Here is a 17767-nt window from a genome sequence, read left to right on the forward strand (position 1 = left end):
TCAAAAATATTGCTGTTTCTGATCCGGGTCCTCCATCTCAGGCCCCCATCCTGCAGCCAATTTGCAGAAGTGACCAAAAAATGTTCACCACTTTAGGTGGCAGTGTAGCACTGTTTATGATTTTTATTAACCACTAAGATACTCTTTATATACACATATCAAAAACTTATAATGATACACTAAGTATATTGTATGGTATGTATAATTTTGTTATTTTTCTATGATCTATACTCTCTTTTTATCCCAAAATTGGATATATTAAAAAATTGACCTTGTAATGCAATAGCATGTGCTACATATAAACACATAGGTTATATAGGAAGATAATGAGGACACTTTGGATACTCTTTATAGCAACTGGATGACACTTAAGGTCTGATTCAGAGTGAGAAACGCACCTGTTTGCCTAGTGTATCTATGTATTTTTTACATTGTGCATGCTCAGAAAGTGAGCATACTGATTATGGCTATCCAGTACTGCTACTTAAAGGGCTCACTGTGTATGTTCCCATAAACTTCTCAACCACCTTAAAATTCTTAAACATTTGTATTCAAATAAACACACGGAGTCACGTATAATTTGCTAAAAATGGAAGGACTTTTATTATTATTTTATTATTAAACTAAACCTATAGTGGCGGAGAAAGGGCACTGCGAAACAGCTCCCAAGCTGATACAACTAGATAACGTGGGAACTGGCGCATACCGCCGTACATCCACTAACCATGGGGAACACATCCCAAACTATCATGCGCTGAGTTGGCGTCAGAGTGACTGCCCCTTTTAAACTCACGCTGCCCTCTCTCACCGAGCCAGACAGGGACCCTCCTCACCGAAGGACCAAAAAATGAGTTACTGGTGCCTCTAAGGGGACAGTGACCTGTGGCCAACTACCTGTGCGCCCACTAATCAGCCGCTGAACGCAGTGTCTTCCTACCGCAAAAACTTTAACACACAAAATACTTGAACTAAGGAGTGGGTGGGTGGGGCCTCGTGTTGCAGAGTGAGACAAACCAGGAAGTACAGTCTGCTATATTCAATCCAGGAACTACCATTGGTCGGGCCGCACCCGATGTTAACCCCTTCAGGTAAGTGTTCAGCCTGTTACAAACACTGTCGCCCTTTAAGTGCGTTCATCCTAAAAAGCCTCACTTGTCATTTTGGCAAGTAAGACTATTACGGCTAAAGTGGCATGACTAGTGAGGGAAGGGGCGTTGTAACGTTGGCAATGTACAATATAGGAAGGGTGTGATCGAGAAGTTGTGTACAGATTCAGGCTGGGACGTAGTCGCAGATATGCCTGAAAAGGTGTTTTTATTTGCAGGTGGCCAGGGGCAGGTTTAAGTAGTGTAGATGCTGATGATGATGAACACCCAAACTGGCAAACTGCTTGTAAATAGAGGTTTGCAAATTATTTGCAGACTCTTATTGAGACTTTAGTAGTCGCTCGGTCATATATTACAGTTTGCCATGCATGTTGAAGCAAAGATAAACCAAATACTTTTTGTTTTTGTACACATGTAGGGTTGTTTTTCCCGTGGTATTGGGTAGGTTATTCGGCTTTAAATGATGCTTCATAGCAATTCCACTTGTAGCATATAAAATAAAAGATTCTTGCACACGCTCGCAAATTGGATGTTAGTGTCTGAAGGGTGTGTCTGCTATCAAACGTGCACCTCTACTACTCATTCAGACTTGGACGCATCTTCAACTCTTGATACGGCGTAAAATCGCATATACTTGCGTGCAGCATTTTCAATCACAAGTTACGCTTAGGCTTCCGTTTCATTCTGAATCAGAGCCTTAAAATTTGCATCCAATTATTGTAGATCTAGTATCACTGTTTTGATTTCTTTGAGGAATTGTGATAATGATGAGATCTTTATTCAGCAAGTAAGATTCCTAAAGAGTTGATTTTTTTAAAGGGTTGCACTGAATGGGCCCGATTCATCAAGGCACCTATCTGCCCAGAAGCGGCAGATACGGCCATGAATGCAGCCCTGTTCCATGGGCCATAAAAAGGACAAAAGACACTTACTACAGTCTATGATGTTGGGGAGGGAACAGGGCTTGGAAGGAGCGCTTTGCCATGGTGAATATACAGTAGGGGGGTGCCAAATTTGAGCGCACGCAGCCACGTCCGATTATTGCCCTACGTCCTCCAAAGTTACGTGTTTTCTGTCATATCTCTTGCGCCAACTATGAGGCTTGTTTAAGTACAGCTGGCGGGTTCGGCGGAATTACAGCCACTGGATCCCCAGGCCTTTACTGTGTAAAAAGATAGAACTTAAGAAAAAAATAAAGCATGTGGCCCTCCCCTACTAACGATATTGTGCTGCTATTCTAGTGCAAGTAGTTGCAAAATTGGGGAAAAAAAGCATGGGGTCCCACCGATTTTACTATAACCAGCACAAGGGCATGCCAGCCAGGGCTGGTGGCAGTATAATAGGGGAACCCGCAGCATTTTTTTTTTGGACAACCAGTGAACCTTGGTTAGTGCTGGTTATAGCACAATCACCCCCCCCCCCCCCATTTTGTGACTACCAGTGCTCATTCATGCTGGGGAATGGTAGATGTGCAATGTATGTCATAGTCGCTCATGCATTCTGTTGAAACAATACCTATAGCTTCTCTGCTTCATTTCTCACTCCTTCATATTGCATTGTTAATTACATTTATCAGCAATGCATAAAGATATATACTTTGATACATAATACATATTTTCTATTAAATATTACTTGTACAGAATGTGAATTTTTGCATGTATATATAGTAAAAAGATAGTGATACGTAATCGATCAAATTTGTGCAGCTATTTTTTACTTTTAAGATTAAGTTACAGTACACAAGGGAGGGCTGGAAAATTTTAGCCCAGGAGGCAAGACTCGACTCAGCAGCCTATTAGGAACATTTTAAAGGAAAAAAATGCAGGTGGCCCAATGACCCAGCCCAAAGTAGTCCACTATGGGACCTACCCGGGGGGTAGGCTGCCCCTGACAGCACATATTAATTATTACAGGTGCACAGATATTTTATCATCTGATTATGCTTTATTCTCTTCACTGGCCCAAATGCAAGTTTTTTAAATAGTAGGTCATTGATGGGGGTCCATCTCATAATGTATTATAAAGCAGTTACAAATTCATATATTTCGCTATGTGACTGAGAAACTAGGAATAGACCTAAATCTGGATTTACATAATTCCTTTCTTTCTAACTTTGAAACAAAACCTAAAGGAAATATGTTAGTGTTTCATTACACACAGGGTGTACAATCCTATAATTCCTTAGAAAACCTTTGTTTAAACATATAATCATTCAGAAGTTTCTCACTGCACACTGCAATATTTCCTTGACATTTTAAATCATTATTAATTCTTAGAGATGTGCACAGCCCCCCGCCCCTGCCCCATGTTTTTGTTTTAGCAAAAAATACTCATGTGTTATGGTTTTTGTTTTGGATCTGGATTTAATTAACATTTGTGAAAATAATATAAAATCATGTGATTTTGATCTGTTTTGTTCCAACATTACTGAATATAGCATTAACATTCATTTACAGTCTATTTTCTAATCATCTCTTCACAACTGTCCAAATTGTCACTGATTTTGGCCAAAGGCTGCAGCAAGCTGGCTGGCTAAAATTAGTGACAGACCAGTGGAACAAGTATATGGTAGTTTAATAAAAGATGTAACCACTATGAAACATAGTGGTACAACCTTGTGCATAAAGTGTGGAATTCCACCTCATTATTACCTCTTGTTTCAGTTGGTGGCATGGCAAGCAATTTGTTTTTTATGCTGCTGCAATGATCTACATGCTGTTACTGAATGACGAAAATGTTCAGAAATTTTATGGGCCACAGATATCATCTCCTGTACAGACCTTTGATTTTTTTAAGAAATTCGGAACCACCAAGTTTTGTGTGCAAAGCATGCTATAATCCATATGAAACATAGTGGCAGAGCACTGGCTGATAGGATTTTAAAGAAGTAGATAGATGAAGGTGGGCTGCACCCAGTCGAAAAATGGTGGAGGAAAGACAATAGACACAATATATTTAACATTAGACAGCATGCATCATGGAAAGTAAAGAGGCAGTAATCAGAGGTCATTAGACAGACAGCAGCTTCAGCAAACATTTAGATAAATAGATAGATGAAGGTGGGCTGCACCCAGCAGAAAAATGGTGGGCGAAAGATCACAGCCACAATATTTTTAATGTTAGACAGCAAGCCTCATGGAGAGCAAAGAGGCAGTAATCAGATCTGATTAGATAGACAGCAGCTGCATCAGTAGACGTTTTACACAAGATGATAGACCAGGGCCATAATGTAAAATAGTGCCAGATGGAATTGTCCTTGGGCCCTCTCTCCCACCACCCATATGTTTAAAAGGACATGCATAGTTTAACAAACCAAGCACTTCAGCATTAGGGACTGACACTTTTGTGGCTGAAATGCTTAATTTGTTTGGTCCCCCACAAAAGAAACCATTTTGATTGTTGGTTGGTGAACTGGAGAATAGATAGGGATTTTAATAATTTATTAATGGAAATTTGGATAACAGTGGTCATCTTCCTCTATGTTGACAATGTCATTACTCTCATCATCATCCTCATCACTGATGTCAGGATCATTATCACACAATATTAGTTCATCCCCACTGGAATCTAGTGTTACAGATTCTGTTTGTAATTGGCATCAACAACACTATTCTTCATACAACTTGTAGATCATGATTGAGCAGCCCACTTACTGTGACTTTACTAGAAGTAAAGAAGTAAAGTATAAGAGTGGTTGAAGTCCAAACATTTAGAATGATTGCTAGTGAAAGAGATCTGTAAAATCTGACTCTTTGCTCTGTGAACAAGTTGACCACTGATCTGGTCATTTGGCTATTGAGCGATTCTCATAGTGACACCACTCCTAGACTATGAAAGCAGCATTTGCTTTTCCCATATACAAGCACCAGTTTTCTAGTATATAGATGCATCCGAAACAAAAATATGCATCATCATCATCAACATGTAAACTTGCACCAGGCCTATGGGCATCCGAAAAGGCATATGTTAAAGATGCATCCAAGTCATAATGAGACACATGGTCAACTTAGTTAAATTGCTTATTTATGTCCCTACTGTACTGAACTTATACATTAACGACCCTGACTCACCTCTCCAAGTGCAAGTGAATGCAAGTCCAAGATATGCGTGATTCAAATTATGGACTCAAGCTGTGTATATAGGCAGTGAGACAAATTGTATGTAAGTTGCATTTTTTTACGTGGCAAATGAACTTGTGTCCAACTGTAAATGAACACAAAATGTGGGCTACTTAGGAAAACTGTATCACATATTATTGTGTAGAAAAGAGAATTTGCTTTATTGTTATAAACTGAATTAGAAAATTCCCCAGGCTCAATAGGTATGCAGCAGTATGTGAAAGGATAAAGCATTTATTGAATTAATAAATAAAATAATCATATAAATACATCAGTCTGAAAATAGCAATGGTTTGAATCAGTACTAAATATCTTCCTGCCTAAAGCAAATACTGTAATGAATGCCTTTAAAAAGAGGCAAGAATAAGTATCAATAAGGCCAACAGCCAGTCCTTGATCCTTTAGCTAAATGCTTTATCCTTTCACATACTACGATTGCATACCTATTACGCCTGGGGAATTGAGTTTTCGTTTGATTTACCTGAAGGGTAGGGACAGCCCCCTTCAGTTTGAATTCCCGTAATGGCAGCAAACTCACTTACCTCCGTATAGGGGAGCACAGTTTTTTCACCTCTTTGCCTTTGAATTAGAAAATTGACAGGTAGAATAATTGCTATGGAGAACACATTATCTACACCGTTATTCCCAAAATTGAGAGATGCTGTGTTGATGAGTCATTACTTTGTGGTGGACTAAATCTTTATTTTTCATCAAGAGTGAGCACCTTGTTTTTGTGATAATATGTGATAATGGAGGAAGAAAATCTGCATAAAACCTTGTTCTACATTTGTAGAAAGTAAAGTTCAGTACAATCTGTTATTTGAAGGACTGAATCATTAAGGGACGCAAAACAAATGCAATGTGTGTTTTTTTTTAAAAAAAAACGCAAGTGAATCCGGCATAAGCATGTCCATATTCAACAAGGAGGAGTATGGTGATGAATACGGGTGTAGGTCTGCTCTGTTCTTCTAAACAGGACACTGTAGGATACGTCCAAAATATATGTGGAATGTAAAACCCGCACAGAAAAAATAAATAAATATTCAATTAATGCCACCTGCTAATAATATTGTCAGGACATAAAAAAAAGTTTTGTTTTTTTATCTTTTTCCCATTAAATGTATTAATCGGAATGTTATGAATGTCTACTGTCCATAAAATACATTTTTAAAGTTGTTCCTGACTGTAAACACATGTCCTAGCATACATAGTCAGTCGGCATAGCTACTAATCGGCACTTTGACTGGACCTGTAGCTGGAGCAAATGATACGGTTGAAAAACAAGTACCTTAGAAATTCCAACGCATGAATCGGATGCTGCTGCTTGTGCTAGAGATTGGCACGCCCTTATTGTACATTGACTATGGGCATACACCCATTCCCCTCCCTGCTCTACGACTACAAACATAGTCAGTGTCCTTTGCGCTTATTCATGGCACATCGCCAGTTACGCTCCTTAATAAATCATGCTCAGTGACAGTATATTTTTACATTGTCTAAAACCATAGAAAGGCAACAACAGCTTTTTGTCTTCTTCCGTGTGCCAGCAAGAATTTCTGTTGACAATTTTAGAACGATACATTTGTGGCTATTTAATGTGTCAGAGTTGGCTCATAATCCTGGAATTCAATGTATGTTACCTCACCACATGAAGATATAAAGAGTGCATCAGGCATCAGCCATCAGCACAATTCTAACAAAGAGAACATTGTCCAACTGACTCCCAGCAGAATGAAGTTTTCTTACATTGGTGCCCTATGCGTCTTTATGACAGTAATTGCTGCAGGTGAGTAGAGAACAATGGAAACCAGTACAACATACAACACATAGATCGATAGAGATAGAAAAGATACAATAGATAGATAGATAGATAGATAGATAGATAGACAGACATAAGGATCAAGACAGATTTTGCTAAATGTGGTGCACAAACAGTCTTATAGCAATGCACGTTTCTCTGAGGTATTCATTTTGTATACCTAATCCACATTTTGAATTAATATACTTCGTACCAAGTTGTAATCCTATTATAGACAACATAGAAAGTAATCAAGATTGCAGCTAAATGCTGTTGATAGAATTGCAACCATTGTTTAATGAGCAGAAATCACACAATGATTAATATAGGGATTACAGGTACACACAGTAGTTTTTAATTATCACTTTCACTTTGTTTATCATTTCACTAATTTTATTATAACTACTTTTAAGTATAACCTAAGGACATTTTTACATAAAATAGAATGGGATTAACAACTACTAACTAAAAAAAATGCTGTGCACTACACTTAACAAACTCTTAATACTTACAGCTAATTTCATTTGGTAGTGGCACCTCAAAAACTGAGAAAGTTCAATTGATAATTATCATATGAGCAACAGTCTTCCATTACAAACTAGTGCGACAATTTTTACACACTATCCTAGATAGACAGACAGACAGAAAATATATATTAGATAGACAGACAGACCTCAAAGATTGTATCACTGGAGCTCATGCTTCAGTGAAATGGATTCTTCCACCCCAAAATTTGATTCTTGCAAAATTCTGGGGCAAGTTCACCCATCTATACTTGTTAGGGACACTTGCTAAAAGTTATGATAATTAAAGAGATTCACCTGCAGTGAGATAGAGAGCTAGATAACATACTATGTCAGACATGTTAACTCTTGTCATGACGTGCACATTACATGCTTACATTGTATACTTATGAATTTATTTTAATATGTTAATGTTGTACTCATAGATGAAAGAAAAATGCTGCCCGGTGCTCAGAAACAAACAAAATATATAAATCACTGTGTCAGCATAAACATAAAGGTTTGTTTTTTGGGAGTTGACCACTCCCTACAGGTGCTGCAGGCTTTATTAATGAAGGTTCAGGGGAACACCCTGAATGTAAATTTGTATCACTAGCTTAGGGTCTAACCTACAGGAGATGCCTTGACGCTGGCAGGTGAGCTTAACCCCAATATAGCCGTATTGTGCACAAAACTCTCCTTTATGTTTATGCTGACACAGTGATTTATATATTTTGTTTGTTTCTGAGCGCCGGACAACATTTTTCTTTTATTTGCACTTGCACTTGGTCTTATTTGTCCTTGGCTGCTGTCTCAAATGATTTTATACACTTGTACACATTTCATTAATTTAAAGAAGTGCGCCTGTTTCTCTTTCACTATTTTCTAGTTTGTTTTTTGGGAGTTGACCACTCCCTACAGGTGCTGCAGGCTTTATAAGATGGATGTTCAGGGGAAGGTTTTAAATGGAACACCCTGAATGTAAATTTGTATCACTAGCTTAGGGACTCACCTACAGGAGATTCCTTGACGCTGGCAGGTGAGCTTAACCCCAATATAGCCGTATTGTGCACAAAAGTCTCCTTTACGTTTATGCTGACAAAGTGATTTATATATTTTGTTTGTTTCTGAGCACCGGACAACATTTTTCTTTTATTTACACCTGCACTTGGTCTTATTTGTCCTTGGTTGCCGTCTTAAATGATTTTATACACTTGTACACATTTCATGAATTTAAGGAAGCGCGCCTGTTTCTCTTTTATTGTATTCATAGATGTCTACTCTCCTGGGAAACTGCTGAATAATGGTGTTATCTCCTGGACTCTCAAGATAGAGCAGGCAATTTTCCAAGAGAACACTTACATACGTATTCTGTATTCTGCAGTGATATTCAATATAAAAGGAGTACTGTAGTTTAGTGGCTGTGAGAGATATCTGTAGACAATAAGCTTTCCTGAGAACTTAGGAGAAATCCAAATCCCATTGTCATGTTCTTTTGGCTTTGTCTCCATGCCTTCTATTATTTAGAAAACTTGTGCATGAACAGTTCTGTGTACAGCACTGCTTGAAATAATGTTATACTCTATAAAAAGAAATAAATACACCTAACAAAATATTGTTTCTTCCATTTCAGCTGAGTGCATCACATGTAACCAATGCTTGGTTCTTGGTGCTGAGGAATGTTGTAGTGTAAAGGACAAAGAATGTCCAGGAACACAATGCATGACTATATCAGAATATTGTATAGCAGGTATGTAGCCTTCTACACAGAGCAGTAAAATGTGTCTGAATGTGTGAGGTGTGTATGGTGGTGTGATGTATAACATGTAAAACCTCAGATTAGTATGGGAAAGACAGTGCTTATATCAAACCTGTGGCGCACCAAAAAGAGAGCGTTCAATAGAAGTAGTTTCAGCCTCAGAACCGAAGTACAATATCATCACTATGTCAAAACTCTGATACTTCAACTTTTAAAGTATAATGAAGATACTTAGATACTTCAGCCTATTTCTGTTTAATTTAGCAATCCTCAATATTATGTTATTATTATTATTATTATTATTATTATTATATTTTGTTTATAAGGCTCCATATATGGTCCATAGCGCCGTACATGAAATTTAGAGTAGAATAAACTACACAGACAGCAACAATAAATAGTACATTGCGTAATACAGTCTTAGAATAAACATAAAAATGCAAAGACCAGACATCTTCTAGTTAGTAGATTACACAGATAACTTGGTGTTCCGGATCAAGTTGTTTACGGAACAGTGAGTGGGAGAGATGGTAATATCCAATGTGAGGTAAGCCTGGGCTCAAGAAAAAGGACTAGGAGTGTAGGCCTAGAGGTACAGAGGGCGATGGAATAGTAGAAGGGGAACATGAGGAAAGAGAGCTCCTGCATGTAAAAGCTTACATCCGAAAGGGAAGAAGTACACAAAAATAGGGTGGAACCATGTGGGAGAGTTGAGGAGATACCAGAGGAAAAGAAGTTAGGAGGAGGACTATAGTCTTGAACAAACAAATGACTTGTAAGGACACGTTTGAAGCCCTAGAAAGAATCAGCTAATCTATTAGGGCATGTGAGATCATTTCCCAGGAGAGGAGCAGACCGGGCATATTCCTGGAAGCGTTAAAGGGAAAAAGGCAATCATTTGCAGAGCAGAGGTGGTGGGAAGGAGTATGGGTAGGGATCAGTCTGGAGATGAAGTTGGCGGATTGTTTGAGGACTTTGTAGATGAGGATTTGGAGTTTAAATTTATTGCTGTGGGACCAGGGGAGCCAGTGTTGCGACTGACAGAGAGGGACATCAGAAATAGAGCAGTGGGAGAGAACAATAAGGCAGGGAAAGGCATGGAGGATAAAGTGAACAGGGGGCATGGCGGGACTTATCTAGGCCATAGAGGAGGCGGTTACAATAATAAAGGCGAGAGATTATAAGACGGAATAAAAGTTTTCGTAGTTCGCCTGCCATAATTGAAGAGGCCTTCATATTTAATTTGCTGGATGTGGGGAGAAAAACAATACATTTTTAAAACAATGTATTTAAATTGCATAACGACTAGATTGATTTAACTACATTCATACTATAAAACTTTAATACAAAAATTCCTTCTTCTCCTAAAATGTAAATGCAATAAAAAAATTGGCGAAAAATTGTTTCTTTTCTGTGGTTCTGTCTGGTTGTTTTATTATTTATTTTTTTGTTTGTTTCGTTTTCCTTCAAGATGATATAGAATATTCGTCAATGAGTAAAACATGTGGAAGTGACGAATTATGTGGCCAAAGCTTCACCCTCACGACTGGCCTTGGCTTTGAGGCTCGTGCCAGCAATCAGTGTGGTGAAGGAGATGGGAGTAATGCTAATCTAAATTTCACAAGTAAGTGGAAATACATGCAAAATTTTCATCCCTAAATGGCCACCAAACCATCAATATCATTATGATGATTATAATACTGTATAAAAGAAATTCGCTAAGGACAGAGCAAGGAATCGCTAAGAATCTAAAATGGAACATAACAGGGTACATGTGCTTGTATATTTATATACAATATAAAATAGCTTAAATTTTAACAGGGTGAGGGAAATATATCTATATAGTTGTGGAATTTAAAATATTTATTTTTACCATATATCAACTTAGAGTTAATTTGCGTTTGCAGAATTTTCTCTTCATTTCTGTCAACTGTAAATTGTTAACTTCATGACTGGAGAGTTTGCACTTCTGCCTTACAGCACTGGGGTCATGAGTTCAATTTCCGGCCATGGCCTTATCTGTGAGGAGTTTGTATGTTCTTCACGTGTTTGCGTGGGTTTCCTCTGGGTGCTCCGGTTTCCTCCCACACTCCAAAAACATACTGGTAGGTTAATTGGCTGCTAACAAATTGACCCTAGTATCTCTCTCTCTCTTTCTTTCTCTGTATGTGTGTGTGTGTGTATGTTAGTGAATTTAAACTCTAAGCTCCAATGGAGCAGGGACTGATTTGAATGAGTTCTCTGTACAGCGCTGTGGAATTAGTGGCACTATATAAATAAATGATGATGATGATGGTCACTGCCTCCTGATGCTGTGAGCAATGCGATGATCTGAATGGCTATAAGCTGTTATATTCCTACACACTTCAAATCCAAGCACATCCTGGATGAGCATGGAGTTAAGACTGAATATAAAAGGGGACTCAAACCTTCATCAAATGCACAATTAAAGTAATTAAAAGTATGCTTCGTGCAGTACTCCACTATATTTATTGTTGTGATTAGAACTATCTAGAAACCTTGGGATAGAAAAGCAATGCACAGTATATACTAACCTGTGTATAGCTTGTGCAGTGTTTGTACCTGCTATATATCAAGAGAAATCTATAAATCCATTTAAATACCATAGTGTTCTGTATATTCATTCAGCTTCTATACTATCGTATATCGACATAGCAATATGGGATTAGAGACTACATAGGTTTTATTATCATTGCTTCTGTGCATATACTATATGTAAATACTTATGTATTAATTGGTGTGAGCAATATATGTATATACTGTTCATTTTTTGGTGACTCTGAAGCATCATGGTGGCTAAGTGGTTAGCACTTCTGCCTCACAGCACTGGGTTCATGAGTTCAATTCCCAACCATGGCCTTATCGGTGTGGAGTTTGTATGTTCTCTCTGTGTTTGCGTTGGTTTCCTCCAGGTGAATTTAGACTGTAAGCTCCAATGGAGCAGGGAATGATGTGAGTGAGTTCTCTGTACAGCGCTGTGGAAATATTGGCGCTATATAACTAAATGGTGGTGATGATGATGGTTGGTTTCAATATAGAATACGTCTGTGCATTTATTCTTCACCGCTACCTATGCGTCAGTTTTATACATTTCATCAGTAGACAGTATAAAATGGATACAATGTTGTATGTGTGTGAAACATAGAACTTGTAGGTTGAAAGATAATAAAAACGAGTTGATTTTCAAATGTAAATTTTGTTTTCAGAAAGCTCTGGTGAATTGTTACCTAATGGCTACACGTGTCCAAGGTGCTATGCAAAAGACAGTATAGATGGCTGTGAAGACAACGGAACTGTTGAGTGTCTTGGAAAAGAATCGGAGTGTGTGTATTATCGTGGAACAGTACAGATCGCTGGTAAGTAAACACTTGCATCATCTAGAAATTAGCAGAGGTCAGACTGGTAGCATGGTAATAACAGACACATATATGCAGTGCAACAGAGGATTTAAAATACAGCCCTTGAGACCACGCAAAATGTAGACAAATGTTCAATCGGGGTAACTAGGAAAACCCACTCAATTGATATGAAGAAAACATTTCAATATTTTTTAGAATTCCAAAGATTTGCCATTTTCAATTCAATTTGTAATCCAAAAACAGATGAAAGGCTAAAAATCGACTTTCAAGTTTAAATGCTGCTTTGAAAAGATAAACCAACACAAGGATGTACATACATCAAAATGCAATGATGATGTTGAAGGTCTGGCTGGATATTGTGATACTGACACATGGCAGATGACAGACAGCAACAACTTCTTGCTTGAAATAAACACTGCTTTTATTTTTCACAACACAATAGCACAGCGAACTTTTGTCAGGATGACACCTGGCTACCTAGCTCTTACTAGAAACAGTACTTTTGTCTAGACATCATCCACTGACTGGCAATTGGTTGCATTGTGTACATGCAAAAATCAGGTATAAATACTTTACAGTGCTACTCCCGCCTAGCTTGATTGACAGGTGACACTCCCACCTGGTCCTTAGAGATGAGGTCTCTACAGGTTCTCTGTTTGATCCATCTCCCTGCAGACACACCCAGTCAGCTGTAAAAGAAAATACATACATGCCACAATTGCCATGTAATTTAAATCACACTTTATACTTTTTCTTTGTCACACATATGTCTTTCACCTGAATACCTTTAACCGAGGTGCACTGCTATACATGTGTGTAACCCTGTCTGCAGCCTGTTCCTGCAGACTTCACGTACCCCTCCCCTCAAACCTTGGTGACACAGATACCATGAAGAGCGCATCTTTATGAGAGAGAGTGTCTGCGATCGTTTTGTTCACTTGACATTTTAAGGTCAGAGACAAGGAAGGTACTATTGACATTTCAAGAGTCCTCCCATCCACAACTATCAGCGCACGAATGGGGACCTTGCTTTGTTTCCACTTGAGAACACTATTCTGAAACAGCATATCCTCTTTCTCTCTCCACTCATGGCCTATTATCTTTGCAAAAGGACGCCAATGAGCCATTTACAAACTGTGCCTGTACTGTGACAGTGGGATGGGTTTTCTGGTATACAGAACAAGCCCTGCAGACCATTTTTATGGCTAAGTAGACTTTGAGTCAGTAAAACCTATATGGAACTCATTCCCTAGCTCTACCTTCCTCTAAGTGTCTGCCACCCACCTGGGTGAGTGCAGGTTTTAAAAATAAGGGTACATGAACCTGTGGATTTACCAATTGTTCTAGCTTTCCTCACAGCAGCAATTCAAAAAACACATTATTTTTGACAACATATGATGGTATACAGCCTGCCGAGTTGAAAGGTCTTGCAATATCACTAGCATTATTAGCCAATGTAAAGACATGTTGTAAAGTCTCAACATTTATCTGGTCATGTGCAAAGTTTAGCAAATGCAACAGTTCTGGAGAGTCAAAGAAGTCTTTACCCTCACCCGATAGCAAGGTAGGTTCCTCTGTATGGTCACCAGTCACTGCGACTATTGACTGTTTCGGTCTGGGCAACGAACTACACCTCCATGATGGCTTGACCTTTTCCTCCATCCTTTGAGATAGCAGAGCATGTCCCTTTTCCTCTCACTTATCCTCAAACTTTATGTTCAAGGCTAGACCTTTAGCCAGTGATTCAATTTCTGAGGTGTCCGGATGGACTAGCTCCTGTAGGACTTGAGGTTCACATTTTTGAACGCATTCCTCCTTAGTGTTTACCAAGTCCCTCAGAGAGAATGCCAAGGCCACACCTTTATACTTTTTCCCTGTGCCTAGGGTAAACATATTTATGCAAATATGTTCACTGAGAGAATACGTGGTGGTATAGACTAATTAACAAAAATATAAAATTGGGAAGAAGTACAAAAAAACCATTTGTATGCCCTGGGCATGCATCTAGTTCGTATACACGTTAAACACAGTTATATACAGTATATAGTGTGTAAAAAAGAGTTTATATACACTATATAAAGTGTTTCATTTTTGCAAGTTCCTGGGGCCATTGAGGGGAAGGAGCAAGGCATTAGGCATGGTGCCCTGTGTGGTGGCACTAATGGCACCATGAAGATGGTGTGTTATAAATTGGAGTATTGGATAAAATATATATGTTTTAATGGTTTCTATAAGATCAGAGTGCTGTCATTTGCAAATTTTCTTCTACTCTTTACTCCCTAAGTTAAGTTAATGCGTAAACATTGTAATTATTTATATGAAGAAATAAAGTGTTTGATTTTGAATTTCACAAAACATATTTTTCATATTACAGATAGTAGCATTCGAAAATTCTCTTTAAAAGGCTGCATTGTGCCAGGTGGATGTAAAATAGGATTTTCAGGACTTCCGGGCTCTAAAGAAATGAAAAAAGAGATTATGGAATGTGTACCCGCAAAGCGTAAAAATGATTCTAAGCAATATTTTGACTAGTTGTATTCACAAGTTCAGTTTGTGTCATATTTAACAACATGATACATGTAGGAAGGATTTTTATCATTGTTACTGCTATAAATGTATTGCATTGTACAAATAAAACGCAAGTTTAACTTTCGGCATGAGTTGATCATCAAGTTTCTTTGTTCTTTAACAAGATGGTTCCGTCAGCGAGTTAGCTTAGTATTATATAGCAATGCACAATACAAGTAGTTCAATTGCTCTTTTCCTTTTCTATATAGAACCAATAATTTCATAATACATATTATTAAATACACACATATGTAGGTAATATCACAAGACAAAAGGTTTGACAGAGAAGCAGTATTTGTAGAAATCCATTTTACAGGGCTCAAAAGCTACCAACTAAACATTTTCTAAAAAAATCACACAGAAGCAATCACAACCTTTAACTGTTAGTCATATGTCTTAGTTTTAATGCATTCTATTTGTTAAAAGAAAACATTGCATTATAGATCCAGACTAAAAAATCCTTACTACTTCCTCATTTTTTTTTACATTTTAAAGCACAACATTCATCACCCCATTCCGTTATTTCCTATATTCATCATCTGATACACTTCAAGGGCCTTATTCATTAAGGATCTTAAAGAAGAGGTATCTTATTTCAGTCTCCTGGACAAAATCATGATACAATGCAAGGGGTGCAAACTAGTGTTCTGTTTTGCACATAAGTTAAATACTGACTGTTTTTTCATGTAGCACAGAAATATCAACTTTAAATTTCAGTGTACAAATAAGCTATCAAGTATTTGTGTTGCCAACTCTAACTTTATTGAAATTAGAGATGGGCGGGTCCGGTTCTCCGAGAACCGAACCCACCCGAACTTTGGGTATCCGAGTACCGAGCTGAGCAGCTCGGTACTCTCCCGCCCATTCCGAATCCAAATCGAGGCCGAACGTCATTGTGACGTCGTCGGATCTCGGGACTCGGTTCTCGCGATACTTCAACTTTATAAATACACGCCTCCACAGCAATCCATCGCCATTTGACAGAGGGAGAGAGCAGGGTGTAGTCATAGGCTAATTAGAGCAGGGACAGAGAATACCATATTGTTCTTGCAATTGCTCTAACCAAAATCGCTAGTGCAGAGAGGAGGATAGAGGTTTATTATTTTTTCTTCATATTTGGCACTCCCCAGCGCTTTTGGGGTGTCCCCCATAATTGTGCATTAATATTTCTGGCTGTCAAAAGTCATATCTGTCAGCAGTATCTACTAAATAATTTGTAGCACACCTCAGTGTTTTTGGGGTGTCCTCCCTAATTGTGCATTAATATTTCTGGCTGTCAAAAGTCATATCTGTCAGCAGTATCTACTCAATAATTTTTAGCACTCCTCAGTGTTTTTGGGGTGTCCTCCCTAATTGTGCATTAATATTTCTGGCTGTCAAAAGTCATATCTGTCAGCAGTATCTACTCAATAATTTGTAGCACTCCTCAGTGTTTTTGGGGTGTCCTCCCTAATTGTGCATTAATATTTCTGGCTGTCAAAAGTCATATCTGTCAGCAGTATCTACTCAATAATTTTTAGCACTCCTCAGTGTTTTTGGGGTGTCCTCCCTAATTGTGCATTAATATTTCTGGCTGTCAAAAGTCATATCTGTCAGCAGTATCTACTCAATAATTTGTAGCACTCCTCAGTGTTTTTGGGGTGTCCTCCCTAATTGTGCATTAATATTTCTGGCTGTCAAAAGTCATATCTGTCAGCAGTATCTACTCAATAATTTTTAGCACTCCTCAGTGTTTTTGGGGTGTCCTCCCTAATTGTGCATTAATATTTCTGGCTGTCAAAAGTCATATCTGTCAGCAGTATCTACTCAATAATTTGTAGCACTCCTCAGTGTTTTTGGGGTGTCCTCCCTAATTGTGCATTAATATTTCTGGCTGTCAAAAGTCATATCTGTCAGCAGTATCTACTCAATAATTTGTAGCACTCCTCAGTGTTTTTGGGGTGTCCTCCCTAATTGTGCATTAATATTTCTGGCTGTCAAAAGTCATATCTGTCAGCAGTATCTACTCAATAATTTGTAGCACTCCTCAGTGTTTTTGGGGTGTCCTCCCTAATTGTGCATTAATATTTCTGGCTGTCAAAAGTCATATCTGTCAGCAGTATCTACTCAATAATTTTTAGCACTCCTCAGTGGTTTGCGCTCAGAATGGATTCAAAGCAGTCCACATATGATCTAAATGAGCAACCAGGTTCTGTCACCAGTCCTGATGTTAGTGTTCCCAGTACGTCATCTGGCCAAGGCGATGTCAAACAACAGAGTGTTTTCAAATTAGTGCAAAAAACAAAAACCAAAAAAAAATTTACTGTATTGAAGCGAAAAAGAAGTGTAACTGAGCAAAAGTTAAGTGACGATAAAAAAAAAATTGCAAGCATGCCATTCTACACACGCAGTGGCAAAGAGAGAATGAGGCCTTCACCTTTGGCTATTAGTGGCAGATCCCAAAAAGTTACCCAGGCTACAATTGGTGCACAACTACTGTTACGCGTCAAAGCTGAGCTGCAAGATACCAGTGAGGCATTACAGGAGAATATTTGC

General features: G+C 38.3%; 1 protein-coding gene across 1 annotated transcript; it reads left to right on the forward strand.

Annotated features, from left to right (window-relative positions):
• Positions 1-6637: 6637 nt before the first annotated feature.
• On the forward strand, positions 6638-15996 carry LOC142106889 (phospholipase A2 inhibitor NAI-like). Its single transcript, XM_075189937.1, has 5 exons — positions 6638-7010; positions 9159-9275; positions 10756-10908; positions 12512-12661; positions 15039-15996. The coding sequence occupies exons 1-5, from the start codon at positions 6854-6856 to the stop codon at positions 15194-15196; spliced, it is 735 nt and encodes a 244-aa protein (XP_075046038.1). The 5' UTR covers positions 6638-6853; the 3' UTR covers positions 15197-15996.
• Positions 15997-17767: the final 1771 nt, after the last annotated feature.

This window comes from Mixophyes fleayi, chromosome 11 (genome assembly GCF_038048845.1).
Source record: "Mixophyes fleayi isolate aMixFle1 chromosome 11, aMixFle1.hap1, whole genome shotgun sequence".
NCBI classification, from domain to species: domain Eukaryota; kingdom Metazoa; phylum Chordata; class Amphibia; order Anura; family Limnodynastidae; genus Mixophyes; species Mixophyes fleayi.